Source organism: Hemiscyllium ocellatum, chromosome 36 (genome assembly GCF_020745735.1).
Source record: "Hemiscyllium ocellatum isolate sHemOce1 chromosome 36, sHemOce1.pat.X.cur, whole genome shotgun sequence".
Taxonomy (NCBI): domain Eukaryota; kingdom Metazoa; phylum Chordata; class Chondrichthyes; order Orectolobiformes; family Hemiscylliidae; genus Hemiscyllium; species Hemiscyllium ocellatum.
In genome coordinates, this window is record NC_083436.1 from 43,872,871 (window position 1) to 43,893,180 (window position 20,310).

The 20,310-nt window shown below is 48.2% G+C and overlaps 1 protein-coding gene across 1 annotated transcript; it reads right to left on the reverse strand.

Moving 5' to 3' along the window:
* Positions 1-1,231: 1,231 nt before the first annotated feature.
* On the reverse strand, positions 1,232-19,843 carry LOC132833300 (deoxycytidine kinase-like). The gene is made up of 7 exons (XM_060851466.1): positions 19,762-19,843; positions 17,283-17,398; positions 11,953-12,146; positions 8,920-9,067; positions 5,159-5,274; positions 2,582-2,681; positions 1,232-1,307 (listed from the first exon to the last, which is right to left on the reverse strand). The coding sequence occupies exons 1-7, from the start codon at positions 19,841-19,843 to the stop codon at positions 1,281-1,283; spliced, it is 783 nt and encodes a 260-aa protein (XP_060707449.1). The 3' UTR covers positions 1,232-1,280.
* Positions 19,844-20,310: the final 467 nt, after the last annotated feature.

The following is a 20,310-nucleotide window of genomic DNA, read 5'->3' on the forward strand; positions in this document are numbered from 1 at the left end:
AGTTCAGGTAGCTGAGGGAGTCAGTGGTAGAAAATGCCAGTCGAGAAAGTGAGGTCTGCAGATGCTGGAGATCAGAGCTGAAAATGTGTTGCTGGAAAAGCGCAGCTGGTCAGGCAACATCCAAGGAGCAGGAGAATCGACGTTTCGGGGATAAGCCTTCCTGTTGAAGGGCTTATGCCCGAAATGTCGATTCTCCTGTTCCTTGGATGCTGCCTGACCAGCTGCGCTTTTCCAGCAACACATTTTCAGCTAGAAAATGCCAGTGTTGAGTTTGTCATCTTTGATGGAGATAGAGAGGTCCAGGAAGGGGAGGGGAGTGTCTGAAATGGTCCAGATGAACTTGAGGTCGGGGTAGAATGTGTTGGTGAAGTTGATGAACTGTTCAAGCTCCAAACATTTCAACTCCCCCTCCCACTCTGCCAAGCACATGCAGATCCTGGGCCTCCTCCATTGCCAACCACCCGACGCCTGGAGGAAGAACACTTTATCATCCACCTCAGGACCCTCCAACCCCAGGGCATCAATGTGGACTTCACCAGTTTCCTCATTTCCCCTCCCCCCCTTCCCCCAGCTCCAACCTTCCAGCTCAGCACTGTCCCCATGACCTGTCCTACCTGCCTATCTCCCTTCCCACCTATCCACTCCACCCTCCCCTCTGACCTAACATCTTTACCCCCACCTCCATCCACCTAACGCACTCTCAGCAGCCTTCCCCCCAGCATCTCCCCCCCAAACCCAATTTATCTCTCTGCCCCATCAGCTCACAGCCTCATTCCTGATGACAGGCTTTTGCCTGAAACATCGATTCTCCTGCTCCTCGGATGCTGCCTGACCTGCTGCGCTTTTCCAGCACCACACACTCGTCTCTGATCTCCAGCATCTGCAGTGCTCACTTTTGTGTGGTTTTAGTCAGAGCCAAGCTGTTCACCAGTTCATGATGAATCCTCCTATACCCAGCCCAATGTGGTCATCATCATTCAAACCTGTAGGAGATTATTCTGTCCAATTAATCGCAGCTTAAATCCATTGTGTGGAGGCAGACATTGATGGAAGTGAGTTCATATTTATTTTGTTATTTTCATTCAAAACGATTAATTATAAGAAATAGCTATTTCATTCTATCTTGACATCATAATGTTGGTATCTAGAAACTGCAAAATTCACACAGTAAAATATGAATACGTGAGAATTAGAAATGTGAAATGTCCCTATTTCAGCTGTTCTCTGCCCTCGTGTTCCTCCAGTGGCTCCAATGTTGTGTTGCACAGAATTTATAAATGTTACAAAGAATGCAGAAATCCCTTGATCTGTAAGAGAAAATGTTTGAAGAGTTTTTAAAGGTCAGAATCTGAGACTGGAGACAGCTCTCAGGATAAAGATACTTTATTCAAACTTCCCTCTCGAAACTGCCTTCTGAAGTGGCTCAGTGAGCCACTGAGTTGGAACAAACCTTAAAAAAAAGAATCTCTATAGCACGGAAGAAGGCCATTCATCCCATCGAATCCAAACTGTTTCTATAAAGAACATCCCACCCAAATCAAGATCCAGAACCTCACCGTATCTAGTATCCCATATCCCTGAGCATTACAGACAATTTAGAATAGTCAATTCACCTAAACTTCACACCTTTGGACTGTGGGAGGGAACCGGAGCACCTGGAGAAAACCACGCAGACACGGGGAGAATGTGCACATTCCACGCAGACAGTTGCCCGAGGGTGGAATCAAACCCGGGTCCCTGGCGCTGTGAGGCGGCAGTGCTAACCACTGAGCCACCGTCCCATCCAACCTGGCATTGATCTAGGTACTCGAAATAACAATGACAAACTCAGCTCTGTCTGATCTCCAAAGTCCTCCTAATTGTCACCTGGTGCTAACATTGGGAGAGCTATGTAAAGCAATAGTAGCAGTAGTGTGTAATAACTACAAGATACACTGGAAACATTCACCAAAGCTCCTTAGACAGCACCTTCCAAACCCACAACTACTTCTGTCTACAAGGACAAGGGCAGCAGGTACTTGGGAACACCACCCCCTGCAAGTTCCCCTCTAAGACCAACACCATCCTGACTTGGAAATATATCACTGTTCCTTCACTGTCACTGGGTCGAAATCCTGGAATCCCCTCCCTAAGGACATTGTGGGTCTACCTACAGCACATGGACTGCAGCGGGTCAAGAAGACAGCTCACCCCCACCTTCTCAAGGGGCAACTAAGGACAGGCAGTAAATGTTGACCCAGCCAGCGACACCCACGTCCCCCAAGTGAATAAAAAACTTTAATATTTTTAATTATTAATATTTTCTCTTTAATTTTCCTCATTTCAGAAAAACAGAAGATCAATTTTCCTAAGCATTTGGGAAACTAATTTTTGGAGTAACACTGTGAGTGTTACAGATTCAGCAGCGCACTCTCTCAAAGCCCTGTTAAAAAGTTCATTTTGGAAATGTCTCTACATTGAATTTAAAACAGGGATAGCTTTGGCAGATCAATCTCCCAAACAACATTACCAGCACGGATGACTTTGCCATTTCTGTGTTTGCCAAGTGACAACAATGTGATATTTGACCACTTTGACGTACCTTTTCAATGATGTCATTACAATGTGCTTCACTGTCTTTGAAATCTTCATTAACATCCAATGTCAAAACTGGAACTCTCGTCAAGTAGTCAAAATGAAGCCTGAAATTAGAACATGGAATTAAACTGAGCGTCAAATAAGCCAAATATTTGCACTCCATGTAAGCCTACTTTTAACGTCTCTCTGTATTCATTCCCATAAGGCTTTGTTCCATTGACAGCCTTCATCTGGGCTGCCAAGTGGAGTAAGATAGTGACAGAGTCATAGAGATGTACAGCACAGAAACAGACCCTTCGGTCCAACCCGTCCATACTGACCAGATATCCCAACCTAACCTAGTCCCATTCACCAGCACTTGACCCATATCTCTGTAAACCCTTCCTGTTCATATACCCATCCAGATGCCTTTTAAATGTTGTCATTGTACCAGCCTCCACCACAACCTCTGGCAGCTTATTCCACACACATAACATCCTCTGTGTGAAAAAGTTGTCCCTTAGGTTCTTTTTAAATCTTTCTCCACTCACCCTAAACCTATGCCCTCTGGACACCCCACCCCATGGAAAAGACTTTGTCTATTTATCCTATCCATGCCCCTCATGATTTTACAAACCTCTCTAAGGTCACCCCTCAGCCTCTGACGCTCCAGGGAAAACAGCCCCAGCTTGTTCAGCCTCTCCCTATAGCTCAAACCCTCCAACCCTGGCAACATCCTTGTAAATCTTTTCAGCACTCTTTCAAGTTTGACAACATCTTTCTGATAGCAGGGAGTTTAAGATGAAAAGTTAAACCCCTTATTTCTACAGGAACATAAAATAACACGTAAAGAGTCCATTCAGCCCATCAAACCTGCATGAAATCTTACTTTTTAAATCATTCATGGGTTTGAGGACATCACTACACATCCCTAGGCCCCCAGGGGGCAGTTAAGAGACAACCTCATTGCTGTGGGTCTGGAGTCACGTGTAGGCCAGATCAGGTAAGGATGACAGATTTCCTTCCCTGAAGGACATTAGTGAACCCAATGGGTTTTTACAACAATGGACAATGGTTACATACTTAGGTTAACCTGTATCTTGGGGAAAGGTAACTGGGCAAAAGCCTTGGGCAACGGGAAAAACGGACATGGATTTATACTGATCAGGAATGAACTGCTGAAAGAGCAGTGGAAGTTTGTTCAACAGGAACTTGCATAAGGGATAAAATTGCAGGACCAGAGGGAAAGAGCAGCGAGGGTCGTATTGGGAATACATATTTATTATTAAGGACTATCTGGGAAAAACTGGAAGACTTTGAACCAGTCGGACATTCTCTGAATCAAAAATAGTTTTTACCATGAAATTTTTCCATAATTAAGAAATTAAACCAATAGGTTAATGCAATGGTTCAACTGCTGTTTACTAAAAATTAGGTGACTTTGGGGAAACAGCCAAGCAAAACTTTCAAGGAGATAAAAGGTGGGGCTTGTTGCCTTAATTGCTGGAAAAATCTGACTTTGAAATTTTTGTTGTTGTTAAACTTCTGCTTTACAAACACAGAAAATACACCAGCAGTTTCAGACCTCTTTCCTGAAATCCTGTTTCTCAGCAGATGCTCTTCGGAACATGGTCAAGTTTCCAAAAATCCAGAGGAACCTCAATTATCCAGCATTTGATTATCTAAACTGTCAGATTATCCGGCAAGATCGCAATATCCTGATGTTTGGCTAAACTGTGTTATCCAGCATTCGATTATCCAAAATTCGATTAACCAAACAAAATACACCCGCCCATGCCCTTTGGATAATCAAGGTTCCTCTGTACCAGTACTTCTGGCTACCTGATAAAACCTGGAGAATCTTATCCAGTCCCCAACAGCTCAAATGCAAGTTGTTTGGAATGAGACTTAGATATTTACACCCAGGAGCAGTTCAGCTTTGTCAACAGGAGAATCAGTGGATATGAGAAGACAGTATTTTTAATTCTTTGTTTCTGGACCCTTGACCCAAAGTGTTAGATTAGATTAGATTACTTACAGTGTGGAAACAGGCCCTTCGGCCCAACAAGTCCACACCGACCCGCCGAAGCGCAACCCACCCATACCCCTACATTTACCCCTTACCTAACACTACGGGCAATTTAGCATGGCCAATTCACCTGACCTGCACATCTTTGGATTGTGGGAGGAAACCGGAGCACCCGGAGGAAACCCACGCAGACATGGGGAGAACGTGCAAACTCCACACAGTCAGTCGCCTGAGTCGGGAATTGAACCCGGGTCTCAGGCGCTGTGAGGCAGCAGTGCTAACCACTGTGCCACCGTGCCGCCCACCGTGTTGCTTTTTAAAAATCATCATCTCTGCAGAGACTCCTAGCTCAGAGATAAGGATACTATCACTGCACTATAAAGTCTTTTCCTATGCTCTCTGATTCTAACTCTTCTTAAAATTTTTAATGTTCTCTCAACCTCAGGAACCCCACTTGCTATTCTCTGCAGCTGCTGTTTCCCTACCTACTGAATCCACGTATTCATCCGTCTACAGCTCCGTAAAATTTGAATACTTTTCAAATCCGAGGAAGGTAAAGAACATTGCACTGACCTCGTTGTCCTGTATTGCAGCCAGCACTCATGTTTGACATGAAGCTTTTCCAGATATTCCATTGGGATTCCTTTCTCTTCTGGGCGACCTCGCAGGGTCAGCCTCTTCATACAATTCTGAAAAACAAATAGCTATGCAGGTTCTCCAGAAAATATTTTATCTTCCAAAATACTCCAGTCCTTGCTTTGAAACTTATATTCTCCCCACCTACAGCCTTCTTCCCATTATCATCTCAATGACCTCTCTCTCACTTGTCCATTCAGAGCAGTCACTATCAACTACAAATGAACCTTCCTTTCCAATTGTCTCAGTCAATGACATCTCCACCTGTCTGCCTAAAAACCCTGCTGAGTTTAGTAGCTTGCTGTGTTGGAGAAGGTGTTATGTCCCAACAATTCATTACCAACCCAAACTTTCACAGAATCCCTGCAGTATGGAAGCAGGCCATTCGGCCCATCGAGACCACGCCAAGCCCCTTGTTGGATCCATGGAATGCATTCACACTTTCTTCTAAGACCTTGAGGCAATTGCCAAACTTGATGAATTTGTTGTGCATCAGTATGCGCTTTGTGTCTCTGAGAACTGGTTTGAATTTGTCACAGTATGAAGAGGATTTGGCCTCCAGTCTCTGTGGATGACAGGTTACAATTTGAAAGCATTTACAACAATTGGATACTTTAATTGGGGTACAATATAATCAGAACATGGCAATAAATTTGAAGGGATAGTTCACAGGGAGCAATGCACTGTCAGGAAATAAGTATCGAGGGAGTGCTGCATTGTCAGAGGGTCAGTGCTGAGGGAGTGCCACACTGCCAGAGGGTCAGTACCGAGGGAATGTCGCACTGTCAGGAAATATGTACCGAGGGAGTGCTGCATTGTCAGAGGGTCAGTGCTGAGGGAGTGCTGCACTGTCAGAGAGTCAGTACCGAGGGAGTGCCGCACTGTCAGGAAATATGTACCGAGGAAGTGCCGCACTGTCAGAGGGTCAGTACCGAGGGAGTGCCGCACTGTCAGAGGGTCAGTACCGAGGGAGTGCCGCACTGTCAGGAAATATGTACCGAGGAAGTGCCGCACTGTCAGAGGGTCAGTACCGAGGGAGTGCTGCACTGTCGGAGGGTCAGTACTGAGGGAGTGCCGCACTGTCAGAGGGTCAGTACCGAGGGAGTGCCACACTGTTGTAGGGTCAGTGCTGAGGGAGTGCCGCACTGTTGGAGGGTCATTGCTGAGGGAGTGCCGCACTGTTGGAGGATCAGTGCCGAGGGAGTGTTGCACTGTCAGAGAGAACGCCACACTGTCAGAGGGTCAGTGCTGAGGGAGTGCTGCACTGTTGGAGGATCAGTGCTGAGGGAGTGTTGCACTGTCAGAGAGAACGCCGCACTGTCAGAGGGTCAGTGCTGAGGGAGTGCTGCACTGTTGGAGGATCAGTGCTGAGAGAGTGTTGCACTGTCAGAGAGAACGCCACACTGTCAGAGGGTCAGTGCTGAGGGAGTGCTGCACTGTCGGAGGGTCAGTGCTGAGGGAGTGTTGCACTGTCAGAGAGAACGCCACACTGTCAGAGGGTCAGTGCTGAGGGAGTGCTGCACTGTCAGAGGGTCAGTGCTGAGGGAGCATACTGAGGGTACTGAGGTGGCCTCTCCTAGGTGATTACATTGACGTGCATGATTGGGTTAATACTTATTTTCTAAGTGACAGTTTTGACCATCTCTCCATGTGGTTTTCTCATGATGATGTACGTTGGACTGGAATCACCTGTATTCCAAGGGAGGGAGGTTTTGGCGAATTTCGTTTTTGATGAGCTTTGGTGAAGGTAATGGGTGGCAAAGAGTCATAAAGATGTACAGCATGGAAACAGATCCTTCGGTCCAACCCATGAATGCCAATCAGTTATCCTAAATTAATCTAGTCCTATATACCAACATTTGGTCCATATCCCTCTAAACCCTTCCTATTCATATACCCATCCAGATGCCTTTTAAATGCTGTAATTGTACAAGCCTCCACCACTTCCTCTGGCAGCTCATTCCTTACACGACTGTGTGGAGTTTGCACGTTCTCCCCGTGTCTGCGTGGGTTTCCTCCCACAGTCCAAAGATGTGCGGGTCAGGCGAATTGGCCATGCTAAATTGCCCGTAGTGTTAGGTAAGGGGTAAATGTAGGGGTATGGGTGGGTTGCGCTTCGGCGGGTCGGTGTGGACTGGTTGGGCCGAAGGGCCTGTTTCCACACTGTAAGTAATCTAATCTAATCTACACGTACTACCCTCTGTGTGAAAAAGTTTCCCCTTAGGTCCCTTTTAAATCTTTTCCCTTTCACCCTGAACCTATGCCCTCTAGTTCTGGACTCCCCCATACCAGGGAAAATAGTTTGTCCGTTCACCCTATCCATGCCCCTCATGATTTTATAAGGTCACCCCTCAGTCTCCGACACTCCAGGGAAAACAGCCCCAGCGTCTCCCTGTAGCTCAAATCCTCCAACCCTGGCAACATCCTTGTAAATCTTTTCTGAACCCATTCAAGTTTCACAACATAGGAAGGAGACCAGAATTAAATGCGATATTCCAAAAGTGTAGCCTAACCAATGTCTTGTACAGCTGCAACATGACCTCCCAACTCCAATACACAATGTACTGACTAATGAAGGAAAGCATACCAAATGCCGCCTTCACTATCCTGTCTTCCCGTGACTCCACTTTCAAGGAACAATGACCCTGAATTCCAAGGTGTCTTTGTTCATCAACAATCCCTAGGGCCTTACCATTAAATGTATCAGTCCTGCCCTGATTTGCCTTTCCAAAATGCAGCACCTCGCATTTATCTAAATTAAACTCCATCTGCCACTCCTCAGCCCAATGGCCCATCTGATCAAGGTCCTGATGTACTCTGAGATCATCTTCTTCACTGTTCAGTGCACCTCCAATTTTGGTGTCATCTTCAGACTTAATGACTTTACCTCCTATATTCACATTCTAAGCATTTATATAAATGATGAAAAGCAGTGGACCCAGCATTGGTCCTTGCTAGTCACAGGCCTCCAATTCGAAAAATAATCCTCTACCACCACTCTTCTTACCTTCAAGTCAATTTTAGATCCAATTGGCTAGCTCTCCCAGATTTCATGTGATCTAACCTTGCAAAGCAGGCTACCATGAAGAACCTTATTAAAGGCTTTGCTGAAGTCCATGGAGACAGGTCTATCGCTCTGCCCACATCAATCTTCTCCTCTTCAAAAAAGTCAATCAAGTTAGTGAGGCACAATTCCCCATATTGACTATTCCTAATCAGGCCTTGCCTTTCCAAATATGTAAGGTAAAAACAATGACTGCAGATGCTGGAAACCAGATTCTGGATCAGTGGTGCTGGAAGAGCACAGCAGTTCAGGCAGCATCCAACGAGCAGCTCGTTGGATGCTGCCTGAACTGCTGTGCTCTTCCAGCACCACTGATCCAGAACCTTTCCAAATATGTGTCAATCCTGTCCTTCAGGATCCTGTTCAACAACATTCAAACCACTAACATCAGGCTCACTGGTCTATTGTTCCCTGGCTTTTCCTTACCACCTTTCTTGGATGAGAGCACCGTATTAGCCACCCTCTAGTCAATCTAGCAACTTTGCACTATGTTTTTCTCTCACATAGCTCATTAATTGCCAGATATACAGAGGCCCGTTTCACTGTTTTTGAAAGGAAGGACATGGTGTCAGCAGTTCTGGTTTACAATTCAATGGCTGGAACAGCTCGGATCCAGAGTGTCAGAAACCCTCACCTCAGGTGTTGCCCGGAGATAGACGATGCCACTGAGTTCGATATTTTTACCAAAGTAGCTGTGTATCCAACTGTGCCAGTCTTGGTACATAATCCATTCAGTCTCATTGATGTACTCAGATTCATAAAGATTGGAAGCAAAGACATACCTGTGAATGGAATAAAATCGAAATGTAGATTAATATCAGTTGTCCACCTGCTGTTCTGATTGCTATATATGTAACTGTTCTGCTGAACAAAGACCCCTCTAAAGCATTATCACAGAGAATTGGATCACTGAGGGAGAGGATTTACTCATCATCATCATCAGAGATACTGAAAGTTTCACAGTACAGAACAGGCCATTTGGCCCCTCTGGTCTGTACTTCACAGGACCCACCTCTTCCTTTCAGCATAACTTTCTATTCCTTTCTCTCCCCCTCACTTATTAAGAGCCCTTTTCTGTTAAATAATAAGAGAAATTCTAACCACTGACTATTGACGTTCAATAGTCATTGTCATCGCTGAATCTCTACTATCAACATCCTGGGGTTACAATTCACCAGAAACTGAACTGGGCTCACCACATTAACACAGTGTCTATAAAAACAGGTCAGAAGCTGGTAATCCTACAGCAAATAACTCACCTGACTCCCCAAAGCCCACCATCTACAAGGCACAAGTCCGGAGTGTAATGGAATACTCGCCACTTGCCTGGATGGGGGCAGCTCCAACAACACTCAAGAAGCTCAACACCATCCAGGACAAAGCAGCCGCTTGGTTGGCACCACATCCATTAGCTTTAACATTCACTGTTCTCAGCATTACTGCACAGTGAAAGCAGTGAGTACCACCTACAGAATCCATTGTGGTAACTCATCAAGGTTCCAGGAACCCCATCCAGGACAAACATATAACTAGAAAGCAGGAGACAACAGCTTCGCTTCACTTGGAGGTCGTCACTGATGATGTTACTGAGCCAGGTAATGAAATGTCTGGATATCAAACCTACAGCTCAGCAAGCAAACCTACACCCTAAACCTTTGCGATTGTGGGAGGGAACCGGAGCACCCAGAGGAAACCCACGCAGACACGGGGAGAACGTGCAAACTCCACACAGACAGCAGCCCGAGGCTGAAACCAAACCCGGGTCCCCGATGCTGTGAGGCTGCAGGGCTAATCACTGAGCCACCATGCCGCCCCCATGGACTGCAGCGGTTCAAGAAGGTAGCTCATCCCCACCTTCTCAAGGGGCAACTAGGGACAGGCCTCTGGATGAATAAATAAAAAGGTATTCCTGTCCCTAAATAATGTTAAAGTCTTCATTTTTACTTCCTCCAACTCCTTCCTTTCCCAAAAAAGCTTTCCCATGGGCAGCTAGTATGGTCAATAGTGTGTTCAACTAGCTATTTAGCCATGAGTGGGGACACATGACCTTATTCGGCTCTCTGGTGACTTCCTCGTGTATACAGTTCCATAGCAGCTGAGACTATCACTGTTTGCAATCAGAGAGAAAACCACTGGAGCCGGCTGTCTGCCCCTGGTTTGACTTCACGACATTCAGGACAAATTAAACCGATATTTCCCTACAATGCTTCTGCAAAGGAATGATGTGGAGGAGCTGGTGTTGGACTGAGGTGGACAAAGTTAAAAATCACACAACACCAGGTTATAGTGCAACAGGTTTATTTGGAAGCACTAGCCTTCGGAGCGCTGCTCCATGTTGCGTTGTTGCTGAGCAGAGGCTGATAGCCAATTTGGTCCCCATGGGGATGGCCTCAACAGGGACCTGGGGTTCATGTCACACTACAGGTGACCCCACTGCACTATACACACACACACAGACACGCACCCACAGACAGACGCACACACAAACACTCCTACAGACCAAAACACTCACACAGACCCTCTCTCATACACAAGCCCTCTCTCATATACTCACACATATACTCCCACAATCACACATACACATACACACCCTCTCACAGATTTATACCCCTTTACCCTCACCCACATACACACACTCTCACAGACACTAACAGCCCCCACCTCCACACACACACTAATAACCCCCACCCCACCCTACACACACACACACACACACACATATATAAGTTTGGGAGGGGAATTTGTACTTGCAGAATTACATTTTATATTGCTCAAAAACTGCATGAATCCATGTAAGATTCTGTAAATGTCTTTTTAGATTAGATTTGTCTGAACATTGGGGTGCAGACAACCTCACACAGGACACTCACACCTTCAATGCATTATCTGAGCCAACATGGCACCTATTGTTAAAAGTTCACTTGAGAATGTAACTTTAACAAAGTTCTGGGATTTATGAGAGACTTAACAAACAATCCAGGTCTTTTTCAGTATATCATCTCAGTTACATCACACTGTAAACCTTTGCTATAAATTTTGTGTCCTATGATCTTATACTCCACAATCATCTGATGAAGGAGCAATGCTCCGAAAGCTAGTGCTTCCAAATAAACCTGTTGGACTATAACCTGGTGTTGTGTGATTTTTAATTCTGCAAAGGAAGAAATATTTGTATTTATATAGCAACTTTTGTAAACGCGGGACATTCAATAAAGAATATCGGAAGTGTAGTCGTTGTTGTAATGTAAGAAAGATGGCAGCCAATTCGCACACAGCTAACTTCCCCTCCCACCTCGAACAACAATGTGACAATGTGACAACCTGTTCCCGTTATGATGACTGAGAGATAAAGTACTATCTGGGACACAAGGGCAAATGTCCCAAAATGTCTTCCTAGAAATACTGCCATGAAATCTTCTGTAGCGAGGACAGGCGGGAGCCCAGTTTAACAGCTTTACTGAAGGACAGTGCCTCTGATATTGCAGCACCCTGTGCTCAGTGTCAGTGTGGAATTTATGTGTTATTTTCTGGAGTGGGACATGAAGTGACAGTGTGCTGAGAGAGTGACTGACTGACAGACAGCCGACTCCTTGTGTTACTGGCGGATGGAGGGGGAGAAATGAATAAATTCACAAACACACGAGAAACCTCTGAGGCGCCTCATTACCTGTCACTGTACAGAGATCGCTCAAAGAATTGAACTGGCTGGGCAGAATCTTTCACTCTGTCGCTGAGAGGTCTGAGCTGTGACCGCACTCTGCTTAAAGAGGCATAGTTCTGAAAGGTGTAGGACCAGCGTTCTGGCTTGTCGTACATCATTTGCAGCAGGTTCCCTCCATTCTTTTGAGATGCGGTTAACTCCTTTAACACACAAGGAGTTCAGTTTAAACAGACATGACATACACGGCAAGAAAAACACACACCACCGGGAAAACTCAGACTTGATGAGACCTTCTTCAAAGAAAGTGCTCCATGCAGGTCCCCACCCAGATGGTCACTTTCTAGCATGAAAATGTGTTGCTGGTTAAAGCGCTGCAGGTCAGGCAGCATCCAAGGAACAGGAAATTCGACGTTTTGGGCACAAGCCCTTCATTAGGAATGAGGAAAGTGTGTCCAGCAGGCTAAGATAAAAGGTAGGGAGGAGGGACTTGGGGGAGGGGCTATGGAGATGTGATAGGTGGAAGGAGGTCAAGGTGAGGGTGATAGGCCGGAGTGGGGTGGGGGAGGAGAGGTCAGTAAGGGGATTGCAGGTTAGGAGGGCGGTGCTGAGTTCGAGGGAATCGACTGAGACAAGGTGGGGGGAGGGGAAATGAGGAAACTGGAGAAATCTGAGTTCATCCCTTGTGGTTGGAGGGTTCCCAGGCGGAAAATGAGGCGCTCTTCCTCCAACCGTCGTGTTGTTATGTTCTGGCGATGGAGGAGTCCAAGGACCTGCATGTCCTTGGTGGAGTGGGAGGGGGAGTTGAAGTGTTGAGCCACGGGGTGGTTGGGTTGGTTGGTCCGGGCGTCCCAGCATGGTCAAGGAGACCAAGAGAGGGAACCTCTAAGAGGTGAAGTCTGATGAAGGAGCAATGTTCCAAAAGCTTGTGATTTCAAATGAACATGTTTGGCTATACCCTGGTGTCATGTGACTTCTGACTTTGAGCAAGTGCAGGGGGAGTGCTCCTCAAGGTCCTGAGGCCAATTTTCATCAGAAATCTGTCAGAAAGTGACAGGGAAGAGTGCTCTGAAAATCGGGTTCCACCAGCTCTGACAACGCGTACAAAATCCTCATGAGATCACCAAGACAGCCAAATGGCCTGACTGACTGCTAATGAGGGCAAAGAAATTCCCAGCTGGTTTTATATTTAACTCACTTAACTTTAGCAAATCACAGAGAAAATGAAGAATAACTATGCTATTACTGAAACTCTACCACAGGTATGGTCAGATCTTCCATAATGCAATGGCATGTTCTCGTGCAGCTTTTGTTTTTAGATTCCCTATAGTGTAGAAACAGCCCCTCAGCCCAACCTGACCCTCCAAAGAGTAACCCATTTCCCTCTGACTAATGCACCTAACACTATGGGCAATTTAGCATAGCCAATTCACCTGACGTGCACATCCTTGGACTGTGGGAGGAAACCCAGGGAGAATATGCAAGCTCCACACAGACAGTAGCCTGAGGCTGGAATTGAACCTGGGACCCTAGTACTATGAGGCAGCAGTGCTAACCACTGAGCCACCCATATGCTCCAGAAGCGGTGCTTAAAGTGTTGGTGATGTAATCCTGTTACAGCCAACACGCATTTTAAAAGTTCGCGCTTTAGAAACACTGTCCCCAATTTGTCAATCACATTTCAGTGAATTTGTGTTGATGAAGCATACGGTATAACAGAAAGCCCCGTATTATGGGGGGAAAAATACAGGGGACAAACTACTGTAGATCAAGAGGCCAGACCATAAGAGTGGGTTGATCTTTAGCGCTGATGATACACTGTGGCCTATAAACAATGGTCATTCCTTACTCTGATAGCTGATCAGATGGGCCAAGGTATTTTTCTTGTTGGAATTCTTTGTTTTAACCTTTCTTGGTTTTTCTGTCTTCTCACTCTCTCATGTGGAGAGAGACAGGGTGAGAAAGATGCTTTCAATTCACAGGCTCTGGGTATCTGGCTGCTGAGCACTTTTCTATTTGTAACAGACAGCAGCTCAGACAATCTGCGACTGTCGCTGAGTAGTATTTCCCTTTGGTGACAGACTGTTGGTGTTCTGTCTCAAAGTAGTGCCTTCGCCACTTTGGAAAGCAATATTGCCTTGCACAGCTAAAAGTGTGCACCACTTAACAATACACTCTCCTGGCATTTCAACAACACAGCCAGTCTACAGCCCATTTGTTTCACTGTTTCACATAAAGGATATCCCCACATCCTGTTCCTCCACTCGGGAGGAGATCCACTAATACTGGGTAATCCGATTGGGTCGTGGGCACTGCCAGTCACAGTCTGAAGAGGACCAGAGTTGCCCTGGAAAAGGTGAATCGGGGGCTTTTAGGATGTGATTGGGTGGGGTGGGTGCAAGGATTGGGCTGAGGGGACAGGTTAGGGGAGTCAGATGGTGCTTAAGAAAAGGGTTTTACATCATTGTATATGTGCCCCCCCCCCCCCCCATAATGTGAACAGGACACCTACCAAATGATATGCCTCACATTCTAGTCTGCCCTTTTTCACTCTGAGCATAAATGCCAATCTGCCCTCCCATGTCCACTTCCACCATGTTATTGTGTGAGCAGTGTGCTGTTCAACTTAATCAACCCTCCAGCCCAGCCCAGCTTGGAAATGTATCACTGTTCCTTCAGTGTTGCTGGGTCAAAACCCTGGAATTCCCTGCCTAAGGACATTGCGGATGCCCAGTGATTGTCGCTGTTGAAGAAGACAGCTCACGCCCACCTTCTCCAGGTTAATTAGGGGCAGGCATCAAAGAGTGGTATCCCATTACAGGAGATTGTTTTGCAGGTTTCACTGTGCTTTTCTGTCTCTCTCAGCACCCTCAGAGTGAAAACATTTCTCCTCCTTCACTCCTAAGTGGCCAACCTCAGTTTGAGATGATTGCAATAACCAGTTTGGCCTGGACAGTACATATCTGTGATTGGAATTGTGTACACAGACTCAGAGAGTCACACAGTGGGGGAACAGACCCTCCACTCCAACCTGTCCATGCTGACCAGATATCCTAAATTAATCTAGTCCCATTTGCCAATACTTGATCCATATCCCTCCAAACCCTTCCTGTTCATCTACCCATCCAGATGCCTTTTAAATGCTGTAATTGTACCAGCCTCCACTCCTTCCTCTGGCGGCTCATTCCATACACACACCACCCTCTGTGTGGAAAAAGTTACCCCTTAGGTCTTTTATTATTCTTTCTCCTCTCACCCTAAAAAATGCCTCTCTAGTTTCAAACTCCCCCACCCCTGGGAAAAACCCTTGGCTATGTCTTTATAAACCTCTGGATTGTGCACTACCCACTTGGATCACCCAGTGTTTTCAGTGACAGATGCTGTATAAAACACAGCAGCTGGTAAAGCCTGCCCCCGCACCCTGCCCACCCCCCCCGCACCCTGCCCACCCCTACCACCCTGCCCCCGCACCCTGCCCACCCCTACCACCCTGCCCCCGCACCCTGCCCACCCCTACCACCCTGCCCCCGCACCCTGCCCCCGCACCCTGCCCACCCCCCCGCACCCTGCCCACCCCTACCACCCTGCCCCCGCACCCTGCCCACCCCTACCACCCTGCCCCCGCACCCTGCCCACCCCCTCGCACCCTGCCCACCCCTACCACCCTGCCCAACCCCCCGTGCCCTGCCCACCCCTACCACCCTGCCCACCCCACCACTCTGCCCCCGCACCCTGCCCACCCCCCCCGCACTCTGCCCACCCCTACCACCCTGCCCCCGCACCCTGCCCCCGCACCCTGCCCACCCCCCCGCACCCTGCCCACCCCTACCACCCTGCCCCCGCACCCTGCCCACCCCCCCGCACCCTGCCCCCGCACCCTGCCCACCCCTACCACCCTGCCCCCGCACCCTGCCCACCCCTACCACCCTGCCCAACCCCCCGTGCCCTGCCCACCCCTACCACCCTGCCCACTCCTACCACCCTGTCCCCACACCCTGCCCACTCCTACCACCCTGCCCACCCCCCCGCGCCCTGCCCACCCCTACCACCCTGTCCCCACACCCTGCCCACCCCCCCCGCACCCTGCCCACCCCTACCACCCTGCCCCCGCACCCTGCCCACCCCACCACCCTGCCCCCGCACCCTGCCCACCCCTACCACCCTGCCCAACCCCCTGTGCCCTGCCCACCCCTACCACCCTGCCCACTCCTACCACCCTGTCCCCACACCCTGCCCACTCCTACCACCCTGCCCACCCCCCGCGCCCTGCCCACCCCTACCACCCTGTCCCCACACCCTGCCCACTCCTACCACCCTGCCCACCCACAGCCTCATTTTCCCGATCATCCCTACCCAGCCCCTGTTCAAGGTGGGCTAGCAGGGAATGATATTGGCAGCTTGCCTGAAATTTGAACAAAAGAACCTAACAGGCAATTGTGTCTATGTACAAGGCAACAGACCCAACTATGCCACACTGCCGCTGGCTTACCAAGGGTGTGCCAGAGTCAGAAGGCCATAATATCACAGAATCACATTGTTATAGAACAGCAAGAGAACATTCGGCCCATTGTGCCTCTACTACCCAGTGCCAATCTCCTACTTTTTCTCCATACCCTTGCATACCATTTCTGTCCAGGTAACCATCCAATGCACCTCTTGGATGCCTCCGTTGAAGCTGCCTCTGTCACATTCCCCAGCAGTGTATCTCAGTGAATATGCTCCTGGTCTGATCAGCCAATCATTTTTACATGACATCTCAGAAAAGGCAGTGTCAAAAATTGTGGTGCTGGAAAAGCACAGCCGGTCAGGCAGCATCTGAGGAGCAGGAGAGTCAATGTTTTGAACCAACATTTAAGAGGCATTTGGATGGGTGCCTGAATAGGAAGGGTTTGGAGGGAGATGGGCCAGGTGCTTGCAGATGGGACTCGATTGGGTTGGAACATCAGGTAGGCATGGTCGGGTTGGACCGAAGGGTCTGTTTCTGTGCTGTACATCTCTGTGACTCTATGACTCTATAAGCCCTTCATCAGGAATGTCTCCCAGTCTCTGAAAAGGCAAGAAGGGCAAGTGCGTCATTTGGAGAGGACGCTGTATACATCAGTGCCAATGTGGGCAAAGTCTTATAGTGCCTGGTTTTCACTCCCCTGCCCCCCCACCCCAGCCCACCTGGCTCCCAGTGAGAGGCAGAAATCTGGCTCCCAATCCCTCAATGTCACCTGGAGCATGTTACACTGGAAGGGAGGCCAGGTGGCCCCAACACTTCATCGCGGGTTGGGGTTGGGGTTGGGGGTGAGGGTATGAGCAGCACGCTCCCTCCCACGGAATACTCACCCCCTTACCTCAGAGTCGTCTCCCTCAGTTTGCACGTTACACCAACGGGCGATGGGCTCAGCGACCACATCCCAATCCTTACTGGCCTGCCCCAAAATCTGCACCAATGTCGATTTGCCAGCAGCTGGAAGCATATTTGAAGAAGATGGCATTCATTGAAAATGGCGGCTCTGAGACCGAAGGTGATGTGAGTGATGGAGCGGGGTTGGAATGGCCTTCTGTTCCTCCGCGGTATGGGAGGAGTTTGCAGAGTTTACAGGAGATAGATCTTTCAGATAGGAGGAACAGATCAAACAGGAAAGTGGCTTCGAGGATGGAGAAGAGCCATAATCTGGATTAATGGAGGATCAGGCCCAAATGGTCCACTCGTGTTTCCCTTTCCCATGAGTTGAAAATGTGTTGCTGGAAAAGCGCAGCAGGTCAGGCAGCATCCAAGGAGCTGATGCCCGAAGCGTTGAATCTCCTGCTCCTTGGATGCTGCCTGACCTGCTGCGCTTTTCCAGCAACACATTTTCAGCTCTGATCTCCAGCATCTGCAGTCCTCACTTTCTCCTCTCTTTCCCATGAGCCAACACAACATTGATGGGCCGAGTGGGTTTTCCCTCTCTTGCGGATAGCTATAAGAATAGAGCGGGTAAGATTCCTCCGCCATGATCTGACGGTGCCTTGTCCAAATCACTGTTGGTGTCCTAATGACAACTCGGGTTTATGTTACATCTTTATTAAACACACCCTGCAATGTTTAAAGGAGGGGGTCATCAGAGAAACGTTGGTCCACGAGAGGATGTTGGGACAGGTGACCAAAAGAAAAGGAATATTTTAAGGAGTTCATTTATAGCTACAGATGAGGAAGAGTTTCTTCTCTCCAAGGGGAGTGTACCCATGAAATTCTTTACCACCAGAGGGCTACCACCAGAGGGCTACTCAGGCTGAGTCATTAAATATATTCAAGGTTAAGATTGATAATCGGGAAGGCAATCAAGGGGTTGTGGCGAAAAGGCTGGAAAGTGGAGTTAAGGATTATCAGATCAGCCACAATCTCATTGAATGGCAGAGATTTGATGGGCAGAATGATCTACCTCTGTTCCTGTGTCTTAAAGTTTCTGAAAGGTATACAAAACAAGATAGAGAGCTGGAATTCCAGAATGAGGGGTCCAGGCAGTGGAAAGTACAAACACCAATGGCAGAATGATAAAAATCGTGAATAACGGAGGACGGAATTGGGAAAGCACAGAGATCTGATGTCTTCTAAGGCCTGGAGGAGGCGACGGAGATAGAGAGGTGGTGTAGGGGGTTACAGAGATAGGGAGGGAGTGTAGGGGCTGGAGGAGGTGACAGAGATAGGGAAGGGGGTGTAGGGGCTGGAGGGAGTGTAGGTTACAGAGATAGGGAGGAGGTGATGGAGATAGAGAAGGGGTGTAGTGGCTGGAGGAGGTGACAGAGATAGAGAGGGATGTAGGGGTTGGAGGGGGCTACAAAGATAGGGAGGGGGTGTAGAGGCTGGAGGGCATTACAGATAGAGAGGAGTGTACAGGTTGGAGGGGGGTTACAGAGATAGGGAGGGGGTGAGACCATGGGGAATTTGGGAACTTCAAATTAAGGCCATCACCCTACTAGGAGCAAATTTCACCTAACCAGCACATCTTTGGACTGTGGGAGGAAACCGGAGCAAACCCACGAGAACATGCAAACACCACACAGTCAGTCGCCTGAGACGGGAATAGGACCCGGGTCTCTGGTGCTGTGAGGCAGCAGTGCTAACCACTGTGCCACCGTGCCGCCCACAAGTTACGCAAAGTGTCAGGGGATGTCACAATTTGAGGCAGATGTTGACCTCACACCTCACATTCACATACCGAGTGAGGGACGGACAGATTATAAATAACATTGAGGATCTGCTTTTATTTGATATTGTGTCACAAGTGACAGCTTGATGTAAAATAAGCACTGCATTCAAGAGAGGGACAGTCCCTTTAACCAGTGTACACTGACCCAACCCTTTGCTCCTCAATATTTGACATGCAGCGAGAACAAGCATTCTCTGAGCAACACTGGAGCTGAACGCATTAGGTACAGCTAGGACCGATTACACACTGTGGTGGGGGAGCTCTCGGGGCCAAGCTCTGGTTTCTAGGCAGCCTCAGTGTGTTAACGACCACTGTGTTGTGTGTGTGTGAGAGGGAGAGAGCATGTGTGTCAGTGTGTGTCTGTGTATGTGTGAGTCTGTGCGTGTGTGTGTGTGTGTGTGTGTCGTGTCTCATTGTGTGTGGGTGGGTGGATATATGTGTGTGTGGTGCATCTCAGTGTGTGTGTGTGGTGCGTCTTTGTGTGTGTAGGTGTGTGTAGGTGTGGGTGGGTGTGTGTGTGTGTGGTGCGTCTGTATGTGTGTGTGGTGCTTCTGTGTGTGTGTGTGTGTGTGTGTGTGTGTGTGTGTGTGTGTGTGTGTGTGTGTGTGTGTGTGTGCGCGTACAGCTCCTCGGCACTTACCAATATTCCCCTCGATTGAAACTTTCTGAGGCTTGATGCTGTTGGTCTGATGTCGGCTCCTTTTACTTGGAGGGACAGCCATGGTCAGGGCTGGAGCTGAAAGCAGGAGTGAGAGAGCTGGTGGCAACCTCTCTGTCTCTCTCTGAACTGAAGTGGTCCAGCTGGCTTAGTGAGAGTTAGGGACAGGAAACACATTCTCACTCATTCATTCATTCAATGAATTAATTCTGCACCAGCTCTTTGTGGGCCTGTGACCTCAGGAAGCCTGAGTAACAGTTTTACTATTAACCACCAACCCCTCGTTTTCTCGTCTGCACCAACTCCCAGTCATTTCAAGAAACTCAGGTGCACGGCAGACAAATAGCACATTGGCAACTGAAATAACAACACATTTATATAGTGCCTTTAACAACTGAATAAAATTCCAAGGAACCTCGAGCAGGTATTCTAAAAAAATTGCCACACAATACGACACAAGGCATAGAATCCCTGCAGTGTGGAAACAGGCCATTCGGCCCAACAAGCCCATACCAACCCTCCAACGAGTAA